This window comes from Aotus nancymaae, unplaced genomic scaffold, assembly GCF_030222135.1.
Source record: "Aotus nancymaae isolate 86718 unplaced genomic scaffold, 86718_ANA_hifiasm-v0.15.2.pri h1tg000022l_1, whole genome shotgun sequence".
NCBI lineage: Eukaryota > Metazoa > Chordata > Mammalia > Primates > Aotidae > Aotus > Aotus nancymaae.
The window spans coordinates 40,111,455-40,133,109 of NW_026988435.1; the positions used below are offsets into that span (position 1 = coordinate 40,111,455).

The 21,655-nt window shown below is 35.5% G+C and overlaps 1 protein-coding gene across 5 annotated transcripts in view; it reads left to right on the top strand.

The window, feature by feature from the left end:
• TTC3 (tetratricopeptide repeat domain 3) overlaps positions 1-21,655 on the top strand; it is a 126,800-nt gene that overhangs the window by 2,548 nt on the left and 102,597 nt on the right. The window contains exons 1-10 of one of the 5 annotated variants that reach the window (XM_012445597.3): positions 6,367-7,820; positions 10,435-10,595; positions 11,044-11,086; positions 11,369-11,519; positions 11,974-12,061; positions 13,500-13,553; positions 14,569-14,689; positions 17,214-17,299; positions 18,843-18,937; positions 20,069-20,131. The exons of 1 other annotated variant lie outside the window; for it this stretch is intronic. In XM_012445597.3, the coding sequence (XP_012301020.2) occupies positions 10,446-10,595; positions 11,044-11,086; positions 11,369-11,519; positions 11,974-12,061; positions 13,500-13,553; positions 14,569-14,689; positions 17,214-17,299; positions 18,843-18,937; positions 20,069-20,131 (851 nt within the window). In that variant the 5' untranslated portion in view covers positions 6,367-7,820; positions 10,435-10,445. Of the gene's footprint in view, positions 1-6,366; positions 7,821-9,719; positions 10,596-11,043; positions 11,087-11,368; positions 11,520-11,973; positions 12,062-13,499; positions 13,554-13,804; positions 13,853-14,568; positions 14,690-17,213; positions 17,300-18,842; positions 18,938-20,068; positions 20,132-21,473; positions 21,627-21,655 lie in introns of those variants that run through there. 3 more of the 5 variants (XM_021669461.2, XM_012445608.3, XM_064380145.1) reach the window with 3 other exon arrangements.

A 21,655-nucleotide genomic window follows, 5' to 3' on the forward strand; every position in this document is an offset into this window, starting at 1 on the left:
TAGAATTTCCATGATATGTTAAATATGTACCTCTTTAGTGGCAGGTGAGGTGATTTAATTAAAAGTATATTTTTCATATGATGAATGTTTAAAAAATTTTTCTTTTCCGTTTTATTGTAGTATTTGATAAATTCAAAATATATGTAACACATATGCAAGCTGTAAAGCAAAACAATAAAATGAACACCTATGAATTTACCACTCAGTCCAAGAATCAAAATGACCAATATTGAATGTGTTTACTTCCAGAGGTGACTACTATTCTGAATTGTGTATATTATGTCTTGTTTTTAAAAATAATTTTATCAGATATGTATATATCCCTCAAAAATGTATTGTATGGTTTCTGTTTTTGAGTGGAAAAAGAATCATATTGGGTATAGTTTTCTGGGACTTGCTTATTTCACTTGATGTTATGTTTCTGAGTCACTAATATTGGGTATAGATATGAGTCATTAATTTTCACTGCTGTGTAATATTCCATGTGTGAATATAACACAGTGTATGCATTCTTCTGTTGATGGGCATTTTGGTAGTTTCTAGGTTTTGCTGTTATGAAGATTCTTGTACATTCTTTTTGGTTCACAGTTGTAAGAATTTCTCTAATTTTCACACTGGGGTATATGACCCCCAGAGGAGTAATGAAGATTTGCTAAGGAGTATGTGGGTACAAATGATGTTAATAAACCAGTTTCTAGATCATTACATTCCACAGATGCTGTTTCCTAAAATTGGTAATGCCTGAGGCCTCCTGCTGGTGCTGCTTTCTCACCTTGTGTTTCTAACATTGCACTTTATGTAAGAAAGGCAAATCACAGGTCCTTGTGGAATCTTACTATGACATTGCCCTAAGTGGGAAAATAAAGGGATATACATATAAATTTTTTTGAGTGGAGTTTTGCTCTTTTTGCCCAGGCTGGAGTGCGATAGGGTGATCTCGGCTCACTACAACCTCTGCCTCCTGGGTTCAAGAGATTCTCCTGCCTCAGCCTCCTGAGAGCTGGGATTCCAGGGGCTCAACCACCATGCCTGGCTAATTTTTTGTATTTTAGTAGAGACGGGGTTTCACCATGTTGGCCAGGCTGGTCTTGAACTCCTGATCTCAGGTGAAGCACCCACCTCGGCTCCCAAAGTGCTGGGATTACAGGTATGAGCCACTGTGCCCAGCCTACAAAGGGTTAATTTAAAATACTGCTATGGTGTTAGGGAAAGCCTCCTTTAATCCTGGCACTTCCCCATCTGTTTACTCAAGAGTTACATTTCCAATAAAGTTTCATTTTTTATGTTATCAGGGTATGTTTTTTGACCAACCATATGCTAGTAATAATTATAATAGACATTTAAAATAATGTATAATATACATTTAAAATAATGAGATAACAAGAATCAGCTTGTTACATGACATGAATATCACATAACTTTAAAATGTTACTGTGATATTCTAGAAGTTCACTCTTTGCAATTATTTAAACTTGTGATAGTTTTTAGATTTCATCTTAATAGGTAAAGGGTATGTAATTTTAAAAAGCACTTTTGGTGGTTTGTGAACAAAAAAAAGGTTGAAATACCACCATGTTAATTTGTTCAGCAAGGGAAAGGAAAAAAGAGGAAAGAAGTACTGCCATATTACCGTGGTAAGCTGTTTGCTAACAGTGGGATTGCTAGGTCAGGAGTATGAATGACCAGCTTTACAAAATAATGTCAGATTGCTTTCTGAAGTGGTTGTAACAGTTTGTACTTTGGCCAGCGCTTTTGTCTGCTTATCTACTTTGATCAACAGTATGTAAGAGTTACAGTTGCTCTACAACCTCTCCAACACTTGTTATTGTCAGACTTAATATTTACCAATGGAATGGGTATGAAATGATACATCGTTGTGGTTTTAATTTGGATTTTTTGTTATTAATGATATCGAGCATCTTTTATATGTTTATGAACCATCTTTGTTTCCTTTTTATGAAATACCTAGTCATATTTTTACTCTTTGTTCTGATGGGTTGTCTTTTAAAATTGATAAACTGGTAACATTGATTATGTGCATTGTAAATATCTTCTGGTTTGTGGCCTGTCTTTTCACTCTTCATGGTGTATTTGGTGAACAGAAGTTCTTAATTTTATCATAATCTAACTGGAACCTTTCTTGCCCTGGGCTTATAAAGACATTCCTCTGTTTCTTTTTAGAAGTTTTAAAGTGATGTCTTTCACATTTAAGTTGATAATTCATCTGGAATTGATTTTTGTGTAGTTTGTGAGATAGTGATCCACATTCATTTTTTTTTCTCCTGTGTGATTCAATTCCATGTATTGAATTGGCCTCCGTTCACCACTGATCTGCTATGCTATCTCTTTTACATGTTTAGTTACTACCTGCATAGGTCTGTTTCTGGCTTGCCTTTCTATGTCACTTGTCACCTTGTCTGTCTCTATGTTCATACCACACTGTCTTAATTATTAATATTATAGTTTTACTTGAAATCTTGGTATCTGAGGAGGACATGAATCTCACCTGTTTTTGGTCATTTGTTCTTAAGAATCAGCTTGTTACAATTAATTGAATCAGTTTGAGGGAGAATAGAAATCTTTAAGATTTTGATCGTTTTTATCTAAGAATATGGTATGTATCTCTATTTGTGTAAGGTTTTAGTATAGTTTTATAGTTTTCTCCATAGAGATCTCCTACTTTTTATATGTTGATTCTGGTGTTATTGTTTTTGTTGCTATTGGTGATATTCTTAAAGATTTTATTTTAACTTATTTATTGTTAGTAAATAGAAATTTAATGAAATTTTTAAAATATTGACCTTTAGTCATCCACTTGATAAACTTACTACTTCTAATATTTTTTCTGAAATCCCTTTGGATTTTCTATGTGGATAATTATATCATTTGCAAATACTGACAGTTCTGGTTCATCAATTCTAGTTATTTTTGCTTTTAAGCTGGTTATGTTCAATGGAAGTGATTAGGATTATTCATTAGAAGTGATTATAGTGGGCATAGAGGTCTTGCTTTCAATTTTAAAGAGAATATTTCTCTGCTGAGAATAACATTTGCTATGAATTTTTGCAGATACCTTTGATTAAGTTAGGGAATACATTTGTTGAGAATATCTTGTGTCTTTTCTCCTTTAATCTGTTAAATGTAATGAATTCCATTTTATAGATTTAAAGCTCTTTGTTTTCTTTTGTATTCTTTCTTGAGATAAATCCAAGTTGGTTTTCATAGATTTTTTTAATGAATTACTGAATTGAATTTGCTCATGTTTTATTTAGATTTTTGTGTCTGTTTATGAATAGACTCACCTCTCATTTTTCTTTATTAGTTGTCTTATCTGACTTTGGTATTAAAGTTGCACTGACTTTATACCATGAGTTAGAGGGTAGTTTCTCTTTTTCTGTTCCCTGGGAGACATTTGGATTGGAGTGATTTGTGTTTTAAGAGCTTGGTGGAACTTAACTATAAGGTCATTTATTTTCTTCTTGGAGTTATAGTAGTAATTAGCAGTTGAATAGTCACAGGACTGTTCAGGTGTTCTGTTTCTTTTAGTGAGTTTTGGTAAGTTTTAGAAATCTGTCCTTTCATCAGAATTTTTAAGTTCTTCACATCAAGTTTATGGTATGTTTTTGTTGTTTTTTGAGGTGAAGTCTCCCTCTGTTGCCCAGGCTGGACTAGTGCAATGGCGTGATCTCAGCTACTGCAACCTCCACCTCCTGGGTTCAAGCAATTCTCTTGCCTCAGCCTCCTGAGTAGCTAGGATTACAGGCATGGGCCACCATGCCCGGCTAATTTTTTTGTATTTTTAGTAGAGACGGAGTTTCACCATGTTGGCCATGCTGCTGCTTGTGAACTCCTGACCTTAAGTGGTCTGCCCACCTTGGCCTCCCAAAGTTCTAGGATTACAGGCGTGAGCCACGGCTCATGGTATGGTATTAATTCTCTTTTTAATCTCTGTTTTATCTGTGTGTATGTGTTCCCTTTTCTCATTTTGAGTATTATTTATGTCAAACTTCTCTTTCTTGATCAGTCTTGCTAAAAGTTTGTCCATTTTTAAAATCTTGGCAGAGGATTAATTTTTGGCCTAATTTGACCTTGTTATTTGTTTTTTATCACATTGATCTTTTTTCTCTTTTATTATTTCCTTTTACTTTCTTTCAGTTTATCATTTTACTATTTTTCTCACTTAAATTACATGGTTAACATTAATTTTCAGCCATTCTTACTTCCTAGTGTAAGCATGTAAGGCTTACACTAGGAAAGAAACTTCCTCAAAGTTCATTTTTGCTTTATCTAACATAGTTTAATTTATAGTGTTTTCATTAACTTTAAAATCTAAGTATTTTTAAAATTTCTATTTTGATTTTTTCTTTGACTTATGAGTTACTTAGACATTTAAAAATTTTCAAATGTGTCTATATTATTTTCTTTTAATTATTGATTTTTTAATTGTTTGCCAGAAAATATTTTAATCTTTTTAACATCCTTTTTTGCCCTTGCTTTATAGTCTTGTACATAGAGAATTATTAGAATTGTTCTGTGTATACTTGTGAAGAGTATATATTCTGTAATTGTTAAGTGTCTATTAGGTAAAGCTTAATTGTGTTGTTCTGACAGTCTCTATTCTTATTAATTTTGGTTTATCTTGTCATTAACTGAGAGAAATGTGTTGCAATATCCTATCATTACTACTTTCTAACAGATTTCCTGTAGTTAGTTATAACAATTTTTGTTCTTCTGTATTTTGAGACTTTTATTGGCTACATGCAAGCTTAACATTATTTTCCTAGTGGGTCGAACTTTTACTATATTGTGATTTTGTCTATCTCTAAGTTTGCTTCTTTGTTTTAGAGGTTTTTTGTCTGATTCCATCTTTCTTTTGGTGTTATTTCTCCTGGAATATTCTTTTCCTTCATTTTACTTTGATTTTTCAAGTGTCCTTACATTTTAAGTGTCTCTTATAAGGAACATATTACTGGATTTTTCTTTTAATCACACCAGGCAACTCCGTCTTGTAATTGGTAGTTTCCAAGTGTCTTGGTTGTTGGTTGGCTCAGTTTTAGATATTAAAAACAAGTCTTAAAGTATTTTTATTTTACGTTTGTTCTTAACAGATCATTTTGATGGATGTATAGTTGTAGGTTGGTGTTTGTTTTCTGTCAGGATAGTGATACTATTCTATTGCTTATACAAAGTGTGCTGCCAGTTTTATGCTTTATTGAAGAAAAGATCTTTTTTAGTTACATTGGATTTTCTGACTTTGGTATTACATCATTTCACTTCTAAGTCTTGATAGGGATTATGTTAATCCTATTTTGGATGCATGTGTTTCATGATTCTCCATTTTGCCTTCCATGAGATCTAGAAGTTTCTGAGCCCTGTATTCTTTAAATATTATGTCTCATTAATCTCTTATCTGCTGCTGGAACTTTAAGTGTGTGTGTGTGTGTGTGTGTGTGTGTGTGTGTGTGTGTGTGTGTATGTATGTACTAAACTGTTTCCAGATCACTTATTCTTTATCTTTCATATTTTTTATCTCTGTTTCTTTTTACCAGAATTTACAGTGCTGGCTAATTTCATAAGGCATATATTTTAGTTCACCAATTTTCTCTTCAACTGTGCCTAATGTCCTCTGTAACCTATCCCATCTTTTTTTTCTTTTAACAATTGCATTTTTAATTTCTAAAAGTTCTGCTTGGTTCTCTTTTGATATGCTCAGTCATTCTTCATCTTCTCATGTTATTTGGGATTTTTGTGACTCTATAGGTATTCTGTAGACTATATCAGGCATTCCTAATGTCCGATATCCTTCGGAAGAGGGATGTCTAAATTTATTGCTATTTTGTTGTCGTCTTTCCCTCAATATAGCAGTCACCTCCTGTGTCTGGTGATCATTGATTATGAACTTGTGTTTGATTGATCTTTGTGGGAATCTTGAGAGTCTAATTTGGAGATGCTTTCTTTCTGAAAGCATTTTTATCAAATTTGTCTGGGAGCCAGGAAATTTAACTGGGATCACTTTTCAGTTCCTATATTTTGTTTCTGGCCCAGTGCTCTGTGTCCTGATCCTACTGCTGCTCTTGGCACCACTATTTATGGCTCTAAACTGTAGCCAAGTTTAATTTCTAGCTCAAGGTTTGCTGCTTTTGCGTGGAGAGTGTGGCTTCAAATTTTCCCGTTTCTATGATCTCAGCAAAAACATCCAAAAAGTGTTTTTAAAAAATCTAGGATCTACCTTTTTTCTCCCGATAGTACATTCCCCCAGAGTGTCTAGTTCACCATAACTGATGAGATCAGAGGTTCTTTATTTTAATATTTTAGTAGTATATTTATTTTTGTTTGTATTAGAAAAAGTTTTATGGTACCAAACAAGGTTTCTTGGTGATATCAACATTTCTATTAAAACTAGTTTACATCTAAGTTAAAATTTGAGTTATCCTAAAGAAAACTGTTAAGTGAATAGCAGTACAGATGACAAGTGGATTACATAATATATCCTCTGGATCCAAAGTGACCCTACAGAGATAAACCTGTGATGATCAAACAGGGTGAAAACTGCTATCAGAGACATGGGCAAGGTGCTCTTGTTTACAGAGAAGAGATGCAAAAATAAACTTGATGGTAGTGAGAAGATCAGGAAATCTTTCCTGGAATTGGATATTAGGCACTGATAGGCATTAGGTGGTTGCAGAAAAGTTTTGTTTAGGAAGGACAAACTGTTGGGTATGACTGGCTTCTAGGTTGCGTGTCATGGAGTGACTGGGGATAAAAGCAGGAGCAACATCACAAAAGTCTTCTGTGCTTATGTTAGGGAAGTTGGACTTTATTCTCAAACTGAAGGGAAGCTGTTGCATGGTTTTAAGCAGTAAAGTGATATGATCAGAGTTTTAGAGGGTGCCGAGATTGAAAGCAAGCCTGACCAGAGGAGACTGCTTGTTAAATTGGTTCAGAGGAGAAACGATGAAGGCAGTGGTACTGGGCATGAAGAAGTATATGTGTGCTAATTTTAGATTTCTTAGGGAAGCAGAAATGACAAGAGTTAGTGGTCAGTTGGACAGAAATGTTGAAGGAGACTGGGGAGTCTAGGTTGACTCCCAGGGTTTAGGTGTGGGTAGTAAAATGGCATGTAGAACAATTATGATAAACAGCATACAGAAAGAGGAAAGAACTTGGTTTCATTTGTTTGTTTTTGAGGAAAAAGATGTTTGTTTTTTGAACTTACTGATTCTGAGGGGCTTGTGGGACATCTTGGTTAAGATCTGTAGTAGGTGACAGGGATTGATAGGGAGGGTTTAGAAGTCAAGTGATACAACCCTGCCTGGGAAGATGTGGGAGTCGTCATCATTTGAAAGTTTGAAAGCCATTGTTTACTGCAGTGCATTTGAGAGAATTTAAACTGGTACATAGATAAACACTTGAAAAAATTTTAGTAGATAGGAATTTAATGTTTATGAGAAACATAATTTGCACATCTAACCTTTGATAATCATGGACATCATCACTTAGGCCAAGTGAGCTCAATAAAAGGGAAATATAAACTAAAAATATATGTGATACATGGAAATGGCAAACATCATGGTGAAGCTATACAAACGATGAAAGTTCAGAAAGTGCTGTGTTAAGCCATGGGTGTGGTGGATAAATTTACCCAAGGAGAGAGTAAGTGAGAAGAAAAGAGAGTTGACATTGGGTGGCAGGGAATGGAGAAGAAGAGCCCATGAAGGAAACTGAGGAAGAGCAGCCAGACGAATAGGAGGAGAACCAGAGAAGATGGTCTTTGGAGTCCAAATGAAGAGTTCTGAGGAGGAAGTGGTCCACAGCGTCAAGTAAGTTGTAAGCTGAAAAGTGCTCTTTGGATTTAGCAATTAAGGTAGACTATTTAGCTGGAAGCATCCAAACAGTGGATTTAAAAAATACTCATCTAACATTAAGGTTAAAGATAGCTGGTATTTATAGCATTTCTCATATACCTGGTACTCTTCTAAGCACTTTACATGTGTTAACTGATTATTCAGGTAGGTAGTATTGTTATCCCCATTTGATAAACACAGAGGAAGTACAGAGAGGTTAAGTAAGTTGCCCAAGATCGCACACGCAAGGAAACGAGAGAGCCAGGATTCAAGCCGAGAGTCTTGGCTACAGAGTCCATGTTCTTAACCACTTTGTCACATTGCCTCTCTAGTTAAAAACAAAATAGAAAATAAAAATAACCCCAATGTCGTAATTACAGTACAATTGGTGCTGTGTGTGGTATCAGTGAGATTTGCCAGGCTTGAATGACCAGTATCAGTCTGCCAGGTATGAGCGCATTAATTGTATTGTAATTGACACCATGATGCATGGGCTGTGACAGTTCTTGGCTCTTTCTGTATTTTATGCCAAAAAAAGTTTGTGAGACAAGTGAGTTTAGCATATACCTCATATTATGTGCTATACTTCGGGTGCTCCAGTGTCTTTTTTCTGGTCATTGTCACTTGTGGAGTTAAATTTTTTAAACTCTGGAAATATTTATGCAGAATATTTATGCAGAATAGGTCAGGTTCTAGACATTATAGATAACCAGTTTTTTGTGGAAGGTCATTAATGATCTTAATGAAAGCAGTTTCCCTTGAATGGTAGAATTGGAAACCAAGTCATAGGAAACTGAAAGTGAATGAGAATGGAGGATTCAGATGGGCGAAAAATGAAGAGTTCTTGATGAAGTTGAAGAATGACTGTGGTAGGCAATCAGGAAGACATGAGCTGTAATGACTCTTGGCTATGGTCAGAGAGGAGCTAATAAGAGTATAAAAGATTTAAAAACTGGTCTGACCTAGGTAGTGACCTGAGGTATTGCCCTGGAGTGGGAGAGCCTAGTGAGGTAGGCGGTGAAGTTCATGTTAGTTGAGGAGGTTGTTAAACTACAAGGCTGGGGTATTGTGTACATGGACCTTGATGTGGCTGGGATGATAATAGAATTTGGAGGAAAGAGAAAAACACTGAACTAGTTGCCATTGATCTTGAAAGGTGACAGTAACCAAAAGATAAGTAGGTGGCAATAACAGGAAAAGTAGATGTAGTGAAAGAGAGTGTTTGAGAGTAGAAACTATGGCAACTAAAGACTGGATTGGAATCCTTCCTAGCTTGGTGACCTGAGCAAATGACTTAATTTTACTGAGCATTTTCCCATCTGTACAGTTGAGATGATGATAATTGTGTCTGCCAAGACAAATTGCTGTGAGGAATAGTGAAATGCATGTAAAACATCTGGTACAGTATGTGGCACATAGTACAAATAGTTTGCTAGGAAGATTGTTACTGTTCTTCACTTGTGATACTGTGAGGTTTTCATACAGCAACTTGGACATCAGGAGATGGATTGATTAATTGAATAGATTTGTATTTCAGGGACTGGTGGTGGTCTTGCTTTGGAAAGAAGAAACTTGGTTTATCCCACTAATAGTGGGATAATAATGGTGAAGTGGTATGTATAAGGAACAGTGTTAATGATGTGCTGGTGGTGATAGGAAAAGAAAGCCATTATGTGGGCAAGAGCTAGACGTAATAAAATGGTGCATTTTTCAGTGATGTTTAGGCTATCTAGCTATTCTCTGATAACTATAAAAATCCTCCTTATTGAACTTTCTTCAGGAAAAAAAATACCCTGAAACTTTAGCACTAAACTCCCTTCCCTCCCATTGAAATAAGTATTTTTAAAACATGGCTTTTGATAATGCGAGATTTTTTTCCTTTTTTTGCGAGTTAGCAGTGCTGATTGTGTATTGCAGTAGTTGTGAGAGTGTTAGAAGCAGCAGTCAATAAGAGGATGGAAGGTCTGGATGCTGCGTTGGGGAGTTAGGAGATTGGCAGACTTATCTGTACCACTCTGGCCCTACTCCTTTGCCTGGGACAGAAACACACTGAGAGATTGATAGGAGAATATGAGTAGTTGATAGGAAACAGTTCTCAGTGGAGTCAGGATTTAGGTTAGGCCAGGAGGTTGAGAATATAGCAGTTTGTGTTGGTGAAATGGCATATTTCATAGAATGCAGTAAAAGCAGGTAGGGCACAAGTGCAGCAATGGGAAGATGTCTTTTCTTTATTCAGCAAACACTTACTTGAGTCCTTACCATGTGCTAGGCACATACAAAGATAAATCAGATGCCCTTAATAATCTTCCATTTAAAGGAGACATGTAAAGAGATTAACTTAGAATACAGATGGTGAATACGTGAACCTGAGGAAAGGAAGAAATAGATTAAATAATCTGGAGAGAGTCAGGGGAGAAGAACAGCAGAATGGGGACAGGAATCTTTCAGAGCTCAGTGTTTTGATTGGAATGTTTTTTTGGGGGCATAGGTTCCAAGTATTGTTCTAATATACCATAGAAGCCAGGAAAACTGTTTCTTCTGTCATCTCAAATGATTTAATTACTGACTTGAGTTTGTGTTGTCTCTTTAGACTTGTGCATCATGAACAATTTTGCCGAGGGAGATTTCACTGTGGCGGATTGTGCCTTGTTAGAAGATTGCCCTTACGTGGACGTGGATGATTGTGTGTTTGCTGATGAATTTATGACCGATGATTATGTTCGTGTGACTCAGCTTTACTGTGATGGGGTGGTAAGTAGGTTTGCTAATTTTTTGTTTTTGACATTGTGTGTTGAAGGTTTTCTGGTTTAGGGCTATCTGAGTAAAGATGTTTTTGTGGTACATGGGTTTTGACAGGGAAGAAGGAACACATGTTTTTGAAAAGGTGATTTGAGAAGGGAAAGTAAGCAGTGGGTCAAAAGTAAGATTGTGGAATGCCAGAGAACGAGTGGTGGCAAAAGGCAGTTTTCTGATGGGATTAGAAGGGCTCTTGGGGAGAGCCATAGAAGCAAACTCAGGAAATACTGTGAAAAGGGTCTCAAATTAAGACTCATTGGCTGAAGATGTGTTTGAAGCGTACAAATGAATGTGCACTGAAAGTTCTTTGGTTAGTTTTGATAATCCTTAGATTAAAAATCAGTAACGTATTATACTTTTACATTTTACTAGATACAAATCAAAAGAATTTTCTTATTTTTAGGGTATGCAATATAAAGATTATGCTCAAAGTGAGAGAAATTTAGGTGAGTACATGGTTTTTTAATGTTAATTTATGGGATAGATTATGGGATAAAGGGAGGTCCATCCATTCTGTCATAGCAACACAACAGATTTATATGAAATCAGAACTTTTCTTTGTTAAAATAAACTTTTAGCTAGCACTTAAATATTCTTAACATTTAATAGGCTAAAATACTTCATTCATTTACTGGTTTTCCATATCCACTTTTCCTTTTTTGCTATTAACGATGATTCATTCCAAAATGAGCCTCAAACATTAATTTTAAACTTTTTTTTTAATTGAGAATTTGACATCTGCAATATATGGTGTAGTAAACCAGTTTCTGTCCTACGAGATTATTGTGATGCCATCAAAATAAATATCTTCTGGCCACTTCTGTTTCAACATCAGAACAGTTCTGTAATATCACGATTGCATCCCTGTGTGGACGCCAAGTAAGTTACCATATGTTACTCATTTGTATGGCCAGTGATAGAAGCATGTTACCCGATACCGAGGAATGCAAGTTCAATAGTAGGCTTATGTGTTACTCTTGTATGCTGCTCAACTTTTGTTTAATAAGGTGGAAAAAGCAAATACTTGAGATTTGGATATGAATGAATAATGGTAACATAATCAGTGAAATTCTGAATAGTATTAGATGGTAGACTTGAAGCTGAGTTGGGAAGAATTAACATGCTTGTTTATAAATATCAGTGTTATAGAACAGAAGAGAAGAAAAAGATACAATATTTTGTTCATTTAATAAATAGCTTAGTTATTGCTACCTAGAGTGAAGAAAAACAGAACTTATTTTTTTAATGGTTTGAGATATATAGTTAAGCATAAAGTTCAATGAGTTTCTATATATAAGAATCTAATCTTTTAAAAAATAAATTTGTCTTTAAGCAATTCACGTGCTTCTGAGATAAATTTGAAGAAATTACAACATCTTGAGTTGATGGAAGATATTGTGGATTTGGCAAAGAAAGTTGCTGTAAGTGGTTGTAGGTTCCCCCTCAGCCCTTGATTTAAATAATATAAGCATTTATATGGTGTTAGGCTCATATGACTAATTTATAGCAGTTAACAGGTAATGAAGTGGTTAACATAAGATGAATCTGCTATCCATCAGTGGATGCTCAGTATTTGAGAGATCAGGGAGATGGCTCCTGTCATGGTTCTATACTGGGGACCAGGACTGCATCTTGTTATTAAAGGACAGAAATGGGAACTTGTTACAGAAAGTGGAGCATGGGTTCATAGAAACCTCTGCCACAGGTTCTGAAAGTGATATGCTCTATCTGTTGATATAAAATCAACATCAACAAATATTTTGTCTTTGGGTAGGGGTAGACTTTGTCAGGGCATATTTTAGGAGGTGTCCTTCCTTGTACTATGTTGAGAGTTTTTTTGTGGCTTTAAAAATTTTTTTGACAACTATTTGATAGCTTTTTAAATTTCACTTGGTTATGGAGCCAAGTGCTGTTCTTGGTACTATTATATTTAGAAAGAGCATTCTGATGTTTATTTTCAGCAGTAGTTCTTTGCAGTAACATACAAGCCAGTGTACCTTTATTAAAAAATTTAAGTGCAATGTACTTTATTATTATTTGAATTGGAGTCTCCCTCTGTTGCCTATGCTGGAATACAGTGGCGAGATCTCGGCTTACTGCAATCTCTGCCTCCCAGATTCAATTAATTCTCCTGCCTCAGCCTCCCGAGTAGGTGGGACACTAGGCGCCCACTACCATGCCTAGCTAATTTTTGTACTTTTAGTAGAGATGGAGTTTCACCATGTTGGCCAGCCTGGTCTCGATCTCCTGACTTCAGGTGATCCACCTGCCTCGGGTGTTGGGATTACAGGTGTGAGTCACTGCGCCTGGCCTAGTGCAATGAACTTTGAAAATTCGTGTTGGCTGGTCACAGTGGCTCATGCCTGTAATCCCAGCACTTTGGGAGGCCGAGGCAGGAGTTCGAGACCAGCCTGGCCAACATTTTGAAACCCTAGCTCTACTAAAAATAGAAAAATTAGCCGGGCGGTAGTGTCACGTGCCTGCAATCCCAGCTACTTGGGAGGCTAAGGCAGGAGAATCACTTGAGCCTGGGAGGCGGAGGTTGCGGTGAGCTGAGATCATGCCACTGCACTCCAGCCTGGACGACCTAGTGAGACCCTGTCTCAAAAAAAAAAAAAATCACATGTCTAAAGATTATACTAAGTTGTTTTACTACTAGAACCCTTTGAGAGACTATTTTGGAATTCTTATTTTAAGGTCTTAAGGGGTAACTTGGTCATGTAAGTTTTTGTGTGAAGTGTAGTATTATGTACATATAGTAGTATTCCTAAACGTAGGCCATTTTTCCATTAGAAAATTCAAGTGGAATTGACTGAATAAGGAAAAAAATATGTCCTGTTCTTTTTTTTTATTTTTCAGAATGATTCATTCCTTATTGGAGGCTTATTGAGAATTGGTTATAAAATAGAAAATGTAAGTGATAAACACAGAACCTGGCACACCCACTGTGAATGAGTGGCAGTCATCTCACTGCTCATTTCCCCTGATATGGCGTCCACACACTCAATGTTCTATGTGTGGTGTTTGGTAGTATTGACTTGTATATTTTCCTTAAGCAGTCTCCTTATTTGGGGGGTTTGGATCATTTTCATTTTTTTTTTTAACCCATGTACATAGTGTAATTTTGAGCCTATTTTACAAGTTGATTCTTTTTTCTCTTTTAGATTATTTACCTGGCTTATGTTTCCCCAAATGAAATTATTAGGCCTCTGGTATGATTATTTTTTGATATATAATTACTAGGTAATCTCCAGATTCAATGATAAACCAATTTTTAATGATACTGATGCCATAAACGTCTATATTTCCCTTAAGCCTGATGGCAACATTGTTAACTATTTAATTTTTGAAGTTACTTCATACTCTAGAAGTACAAATAACATTTCTGTGACTTCTTCATCCTTCATGGAGATCACTACACTGAGTGCCCATTTGCCCAGCCGCAGCTTCCTCTTGTTCTTTATCTCCTTATTCTTCTGTTTGCCACAGATGACGTAAAATATGTAGTTCCTTTGGTGAACTTTAATCTATACGTTTAACCTTGGTGTAAGGATGGAAGTCTAATGTAGTTGAGATCTGGTAACCCTTATACAGCTTGTTATATTGCACTCGCCTGCTACCCCAGACAGTCTCTGGCCAGGTTATAGACCTCAAATTCCAGGTCTGTAATCAATTACAGAAGCCTCTTGAGCTCCGAAGGTGGTCTAAGGTCACCTGAAGAGGTAACATATATGAATCTATAGTATCTGTTAACTTACGTGTCAGAGTCTGTCTACTCTAGGTTACATGCTGGAGTAGCAAAAAATAAGATGTTGTACCAGTTTTTTATTAAGGATCTGAAATACTTGTATAAGATGAATTTATAATGCCACATGCAAATTTAAAATTAATACCCAAATCGCCATTCTTCATTCCTCTTTTGAAACAGAAAATCTTGGTAATGGAAGAAGCTCTGAATTGGATAAAATATGCAGGAGATGTAACAATTCTAACTAAATTAGGATCAATTGACAATTGTTGGCCTATGTTAAGTATTTTCTTTACTGAATGTAAGTATAAATGCTTTAAATTGTTAGACTCAGTTTTAAAGGTATTTGGGAAAATGGGATGTGTAGTTATGTGATTTCTGATTTAGAATAAAAATTTTTTTTTTTTCTTTTGGTATATATTTCTGAAAAAGAGAATTTCAACCTGGTAGTTTTATTCTATATTTTCTGTCTTAGTGATTTTTATAACATTGTAAAAAATTTCACCAAATGGATATCATAAGTTATTATATATAATACTTAAAGAGACCACAACTGGGGCTCGTGTATTCTCCTTTGTAAGAAAAAGTCACAGAAGCTAACCTTATGATTTTCCTCATGAATCTGTTATTATTTTATGTATCATGGCCTTACATGTTTCTTTTACTTTGTGAAATATTTTTCTTTAAAGTATTTGAATATTAATTGGCAGCGTTTTTATAGTACAGTTATAGGAATCTTGAAACAGGAAAGGTTTGGCTTTTTTTTTGGAGATGGAGTTTCACTCTCATTGCCCAGGCTAGAGTACGATGGTGCGATCTCGGCTCACTGCAGCCTCCGCCTCCCGGGTGCAAGCGATTCTCCTCCCTCAGCTCCCGAGTAGCTGGGACTACAGGCACACACCACCACGCTCGGCTACTGGGATCACAGGCACGCACCACCACACTCGGCTAATTTTGTATTTTTAGTAGAGATGGGGTTTCTCCATGTTGGCCAGGCTGGTCTCAAACTCCTAACCTTAGGTGATCCGCCCGCCTTGGCCTCCCAAAGTTCTAGGATTATAGGTGTGAGCCACTGCGCCCGGCCAGTTTGACTTTTAAGTAGATGATGACCAATGATTTGCCATCTCTGCTGAGATAAAGGCAAATTTTGCACTATTGACTTAAATCCTAGAAAGGAATTAAATGAAGACACATCTTTCTCATGGGTTTATTAGACATGGGAGTGTATTACTCTTCATTGTTTTGGAGGCCCTTAATTATAAGCTAGCTTTTATGGTGGAAGTAGAGAAGCAGTATCTCGTATTTGGCATACTTCTTTAGGCTTACAGCTGATTTTTTACGTGCCATTTTCTTTAAAATAGCTTTGCAAGGTGGCTGCTATTATCTTTATTTTAGCAGTGAGCACACTGACTTTGAGAGGTTAAGTGTTACTTCTGCAGTCTAGTAAGTAGTAGATAAGACCAGGCCGGGCGCGGTGGCTCAAGCCTGTAATCCCAGCACTTTGGGAGGCCGAGGCGGGTGGATCACGAGGTCAAGAGATCGAGACCATCTGGTCAACATGGTGAAACCCCGTCTCTACTAATACAAAAAATTAGCTGGGCACGGTGGCGCGTGTCTGTAATCCCAGCTACTCAGGAGGCTGAGGCAGGAGAATTGCCTGAACCCAGGAGGCGGAGGTTGCGGTGAGCCGAGATCGCGCCATTGCACTCCAGCCTGGGTATCAAGAGCGAAACTCCGTCTCAAAAAAAAAAAAAAAAAAAAAAAAGACTAAATAAGTCAGATCTTTCTGATCTCAAAGCCCGGGTTTTCCTCCTTGTAATCTTACTCTGTCCCTTAGAATTTCTTTATTTGGTGACTTTCCTAGGTCCTTTATTAAATCTTAAATTGTAGGTGCTTCTCTCACTTTAGAAATGAATATGTTTGGCTAGAGGCTTAGCTATAGTTTTGTTGCAGTAATTTTTTTTTTCCGCTTTAAAACATCCTTTTTATATAATGGCTTGCAATATAGAAAATGAGGCCTGATAAACTTTGGTTACTTACTGCATCTTAGCTTATTAAATTTTTATAAGAATAGTGTTTCAAATAACTTCTTATTGTAATATTTACTCATGAGAATCAAAATACCGAATAAAGACATTTGAAATTATTTATTTAAGATAGATTGAGCATCAAAAATCCAAAAGCTGAAATGCTCCAAAAATTTGAAGCTTTTTGAGCTTCGCTATGACACTCAAAGGAAATGCTCATTGGAACGTTTTGAGATTTTAGACTTGGGATGCTCACCCAGTATAATGCAAGTATTCCAAAATCCAAAATTATCCAAAATCCAAAACACTTCTGATCCCAAGCATTTTGAGTAAGAGATACTCAACCTATATATGAAATATATTGTAGAAAGTAGTTTTACAGGTTTTTATTTTCATTCATTTTTATTGAATATTGTGCATGGTACACCATACATACTTGACAATGTTTATTGAATTGACTTAAGTAATTATGTGGCCTGTTTGGAATATGTTATGACAGAGCATTTATTGTAAATACAATTGCAACTAATATAATAATAAACAAGAGTTTTTATTGCTAGTAAAAACTGAGATTAGAGTCACAGCAAGAAATAACTCTGATGTTTGCTGCAACATTTTATTAGTTTTTTTTTACTATGTTATTTAATACACATAAAAGGTTACAAGAAACGTGCTATTTAGAAAGAATAATAATATAGGACTTTTATGAACTCACGTAACTTAAGAATTCAAATATTATCAATACCAATTTTTTTTAACAAATGTTCTCTCTTGCTCTTTCCTAAAAATAAAACTTAGACAAGTACCACATAATTAAAATTGTAGTAGAAGACTGCAATTTGCTTGAAGAACTTAAAACCCAAAGTTGTATGGATTGTATAGAGGTGAGAATGAATATTGTAAATACATTTTAAGATTTGCCCATTAGACCTTTTAATACTCAGAGGAACTTAATAAAACTGCTTACAACATACAATTCATAAAATTGGATGACATGTTTGAGGGGGAAATTTTTTTTTTCCAGGACTAAAATTTTATTTATATATCTATTGCAAGGATTTTACCAGTTCCCTGTCTATTTTATTTTATTTTTAAATTTATTTATTCTACTTTAAGTTCGGGGGTACATGTACATATGGTGCAGGTTTGTTATGTTGAGGGGGAGATTTTAATAGATTCTGATTTGGAATTTATTTTTGAAGATGAAGAACTAATATCTTTATCAGAATTTTCAAATGATTAAAAAACCACTCATTGAAAGTGAAAATTTGATTTTTAAAAACTAAAGTCTTTAATGAGTTGAAGAAATATAATTTTCCTTGGTAACAGCTGAGATGTAATTCACATGCTACGCTATTCACTCAAGGAAATACGATTTTAACTCAATTTTAAAAAAGGAATTTGGGGACATATATAATGTTCTGTTGAATTCCCTAATGCCATTGATATGATGTGGTTTATTTTAGTTTATTTATTAAAAAGAATTGAGTGAAGTTTTAGTTCTGTCTCTAGCACCTTTCATATATATTCTCGTTAACCTGTCACCTCATGTCTTACACTTAATCTAATCAGTGTTGCCTCTATATTATTGATTTATATATGTTTTTAGGCATTAAGGCTTCTTGAATAATACCACATTTGCTAACCTAAAGTTAAAATTCTACTTTGCATCTATTTTTTAGTTTTATTACTTTATTGATAAGGTATATTTAAAAGTGGGTCTACAAAATACTGCACAAAAATATGAGTGAGTATTCATAATGTGATGGTTTTGTTTAGTTTTTATTATTCTTTAACAAAGTTAGTGTTGAGTCATTTGAGACAGGTTTATTTAAATATATATATCAGGGCTGTGCATGGTGACTCACGCCTGTAATCCCAGCACTTTGGGAGGACACGGTGGGAGGATTACCTGAGGTCAGAAGTTCAAGACCAGCTTGGGCAACATAGCAAGACCTCATCTCTACAAAAAATTTTCAAAAATTAGTTCGGCATGGTGGGATGCACTTGCAGTCCTAGCTATTGGGAGACTGAGATGGGAGGATCCCTTGGGCCTGGGAGTTCAAGGCTGCAGTGAGCTGTGATTGTGCCATTGCCCTCCAACCTGTGTGACACAGTGAGACCCTGTCTCTAAAAAATAGGTACATACATATATGTGTGTGTGTATATATATACATATATATGTGTGTAAATATATATATAACAAAATATTGAGTAGATATATAAAATATATATGTGTGTGTATATATATATGTATATATATATATAACAAAATACTGGGTATTGTAATCTCATTTTCTACATAAATTATCCCCTAGGTTATTTCTGATATCCAAGATAGAAACCCGGATCCATTTTTCCTAGGTATTGGGTTCTTGATTGTCTTTGGAGCTAATTCATGGGTCTTCTTTCACCTTGGTTTCTCAGCAAGGAGAACTAATGAAAATGAAAGGAAATGAAGAGTTTTCCAAAGAAAGATTTGATATAGCTATTATCTATTACACCAGAGCCATTGAATATAGGTAAGAGCAAAATAGAACAAAGAAATACTGTTTCTGTGGCAGATCAAGTTAGAATGGTAGTCAGAAGAAATAAAAACTAGATGAAGAATTAGAAAATATCTTCCAACTTATTATGCAGAATAAATTTTCTCATCTTTGGGCATTAGAAGCATTGGAGATGACTTGGGTATATGAACCTAATCTAGTAGCATCATTCAAGCAAGTCAGGCAAAATTGTGAATTTGGTTCTGCCCTCTTTTGTTTTCTTTAAAACTTTCCAGTACAGAGTTATCTCTTTTGTCTTGTTCTTATTTTGCCATCAACCAAGTCCTCCCAAATTATTAACTGGTCAAAAAGGGTTAGTTCTAATACTTAAGATGCCACCCATTCAGGGTTTTTTGCTAAGAGGGAACTTATACAGGATAATTGAGAGATGTATACATGCTCTCTTCCTTGTCTTCTCTTTACTCAGCTGCTATAGTTTTGTAGCTCTCCTCCAGATGTGCCTCATAACTCTGCCCCTGTTGTCTCAGCTGGCCACCTGATACTGTACCAGCCTTTGGAGGGTGCTCCGTAGTCACTGCTGCCTCCTCCCTTGCCCATCTCCACAGGGAATGAGGGAATCCAGTTAGTGTGCCACCTTGAAAGGCTGCTGCCCTATTCTTTTGAGGAAGAAGTGGAGGAAAGGGAGATACATTTCACCGCATATAGTTAGATAAAACTAAAAAACAAAAGTTCAGATGAAGCTATTTTAATTTGCAGGTACTGTAGACTTCCTTTCTCAGTTCTTTGTCAAAACAACATAGTCCTGACTCTTGTATAAGTAATGCCATCCTGTAGAGTTACTCTGCCGTTGGCTAGCTCTTTAATATGTCTCGTTTGATCCTCACAACAGCCCTATGAGTTAGAGCAACTAGAGTTATCTTCATTTTGAATATAGGGAAGTTTAGATTGGTTCAAATAAAGTTACTTAGGTAGGAAGTGAAGGAACTGGGACTTAGCCAGTTAAGCCTCTAGGTCCTGTATTTTTTTTGCTTTGCCACACAGATGTAAAAGTTTAAAAAAGTTTTCTCATGCCTTATGATTTCTGTGTGATTTTTATTTGTTTCGTGTGTAATGTGCTTTACTGACTAAACATTGTGTCTTTTTAAGACCTGACAACCACCTTCTTTATGGTAACCGAGCTCTTTGTTTTCTTCGTACTGGACAGTATAGGTAAGTTGGTTAAAGTATCTCAATCACTGAATTATTTTGCTAAATACCCATTTTTGGGAAACATTTTTGTTTTGCAGGTATACAAGAAAATCCTTGAATAGTTCTTTGGCAGAAATACCTAAGTGCTTAAAAGAGTACTTTTAGGCTTTATGTATAATAACAACAGTGACAGCAACAGCTTTTCTGATTGAGTGCAGACATATGTTAAACATTATTTTAAGTGCTTTGCATATGTTATTTAGTTCTCACAGCACCCATAATAGGTAGGTAATGTTATACTCCATATTTTACATGACCAACTTGAGCACTAGTAAATAGTGATACCAAGATCTGAACGCAGATTTTAACGATGATGTCAAAGTCTGTGTTTATGATACCTGTGTTACCTCTTTATCCTTTGCTAATTAATCTGTATAGTATAAAAGAAGCATTTTCATTTTTTCTCTGTTTATCCTGCTATAAAAAATTAAGTAAATGTCCTTCATAAGTGGAAAAAAGCAAAGAAATTTAATAGTATGAGAATGGGATCATAATTAATTTCTAGTTTCTTATATTGAATTTGAACTGAGTTTTTAATTATTAGCCAAGAAAGGTTGAGAAAGATACTGCACTATGATTTTATTCCCCAGTATAAAATTTTTAGGACATAAATTATAAGCATTAATATTGAGCAGGTAGACTATTATATTTAATTTTGTCCTGCCTTACCATAAGAAGGGTATAGGTTGGATTCAAGAATACATCCACACAGTAGAAGAATATTCAAAAGAGAACACACCAGAAAATGAAGTTGGAATCTGGGATCCTCAAAACAAAGCTACATAGGCATAAGGTCCTGCAGAGATATTAGTTATAATTCATATTTGCCTCTGACTTTCAGCTGCCAAAATGAAAAGGGGAAACTTGACAAGTTACTTAATTCTTATTGTCCATAAAGAAACAGGACACCAATTGCTCAGGTGAAACAGTTTTCCTAGTGTTTAGTTTTGAAATAAGTTGGCCTGTAATATTGATTGAGTGATGGATTAGAGAATAATCTCAGCAGTATTCTTATGCATAACAAAAAACTCCCTGAAAGCACAGTTTTGGGTTTCACAAATACGTTTTTTTGTAAAGTTTTCTCGTGAAAGCTGACAGTCTGCCATCAGTTGTTTTTCAGTGAAAGCACTTGTTCGGGAGGGTGGGAGTGGGGAAGGTAGTGTATGCTAAGTATGTAGCTTTAAAAATAACATTTATTGTGTTTTTCTTTTATTGTAAACAGAAAACATTCTCATGGTAGAAAATTTGGAAAATACAAGAGTTTAAAAAGAAGAAAATAAAAATCACCACCTTGGAGAATACCGCTGTATTAACGTTATGCAGCTTTTAGATGGCTTAAGCCGTGGATAAACCGAGGCTATCTAGACTAGAGGAATGGATGGGCTTGACACAGTCTTCCATCAATACCACTGTCCTCAACGGGTTCTGACAAGAAATGAGCTGCAAATGTCTTTAGGTTATTGCCTCTGGCTAGGTCCAGAATTG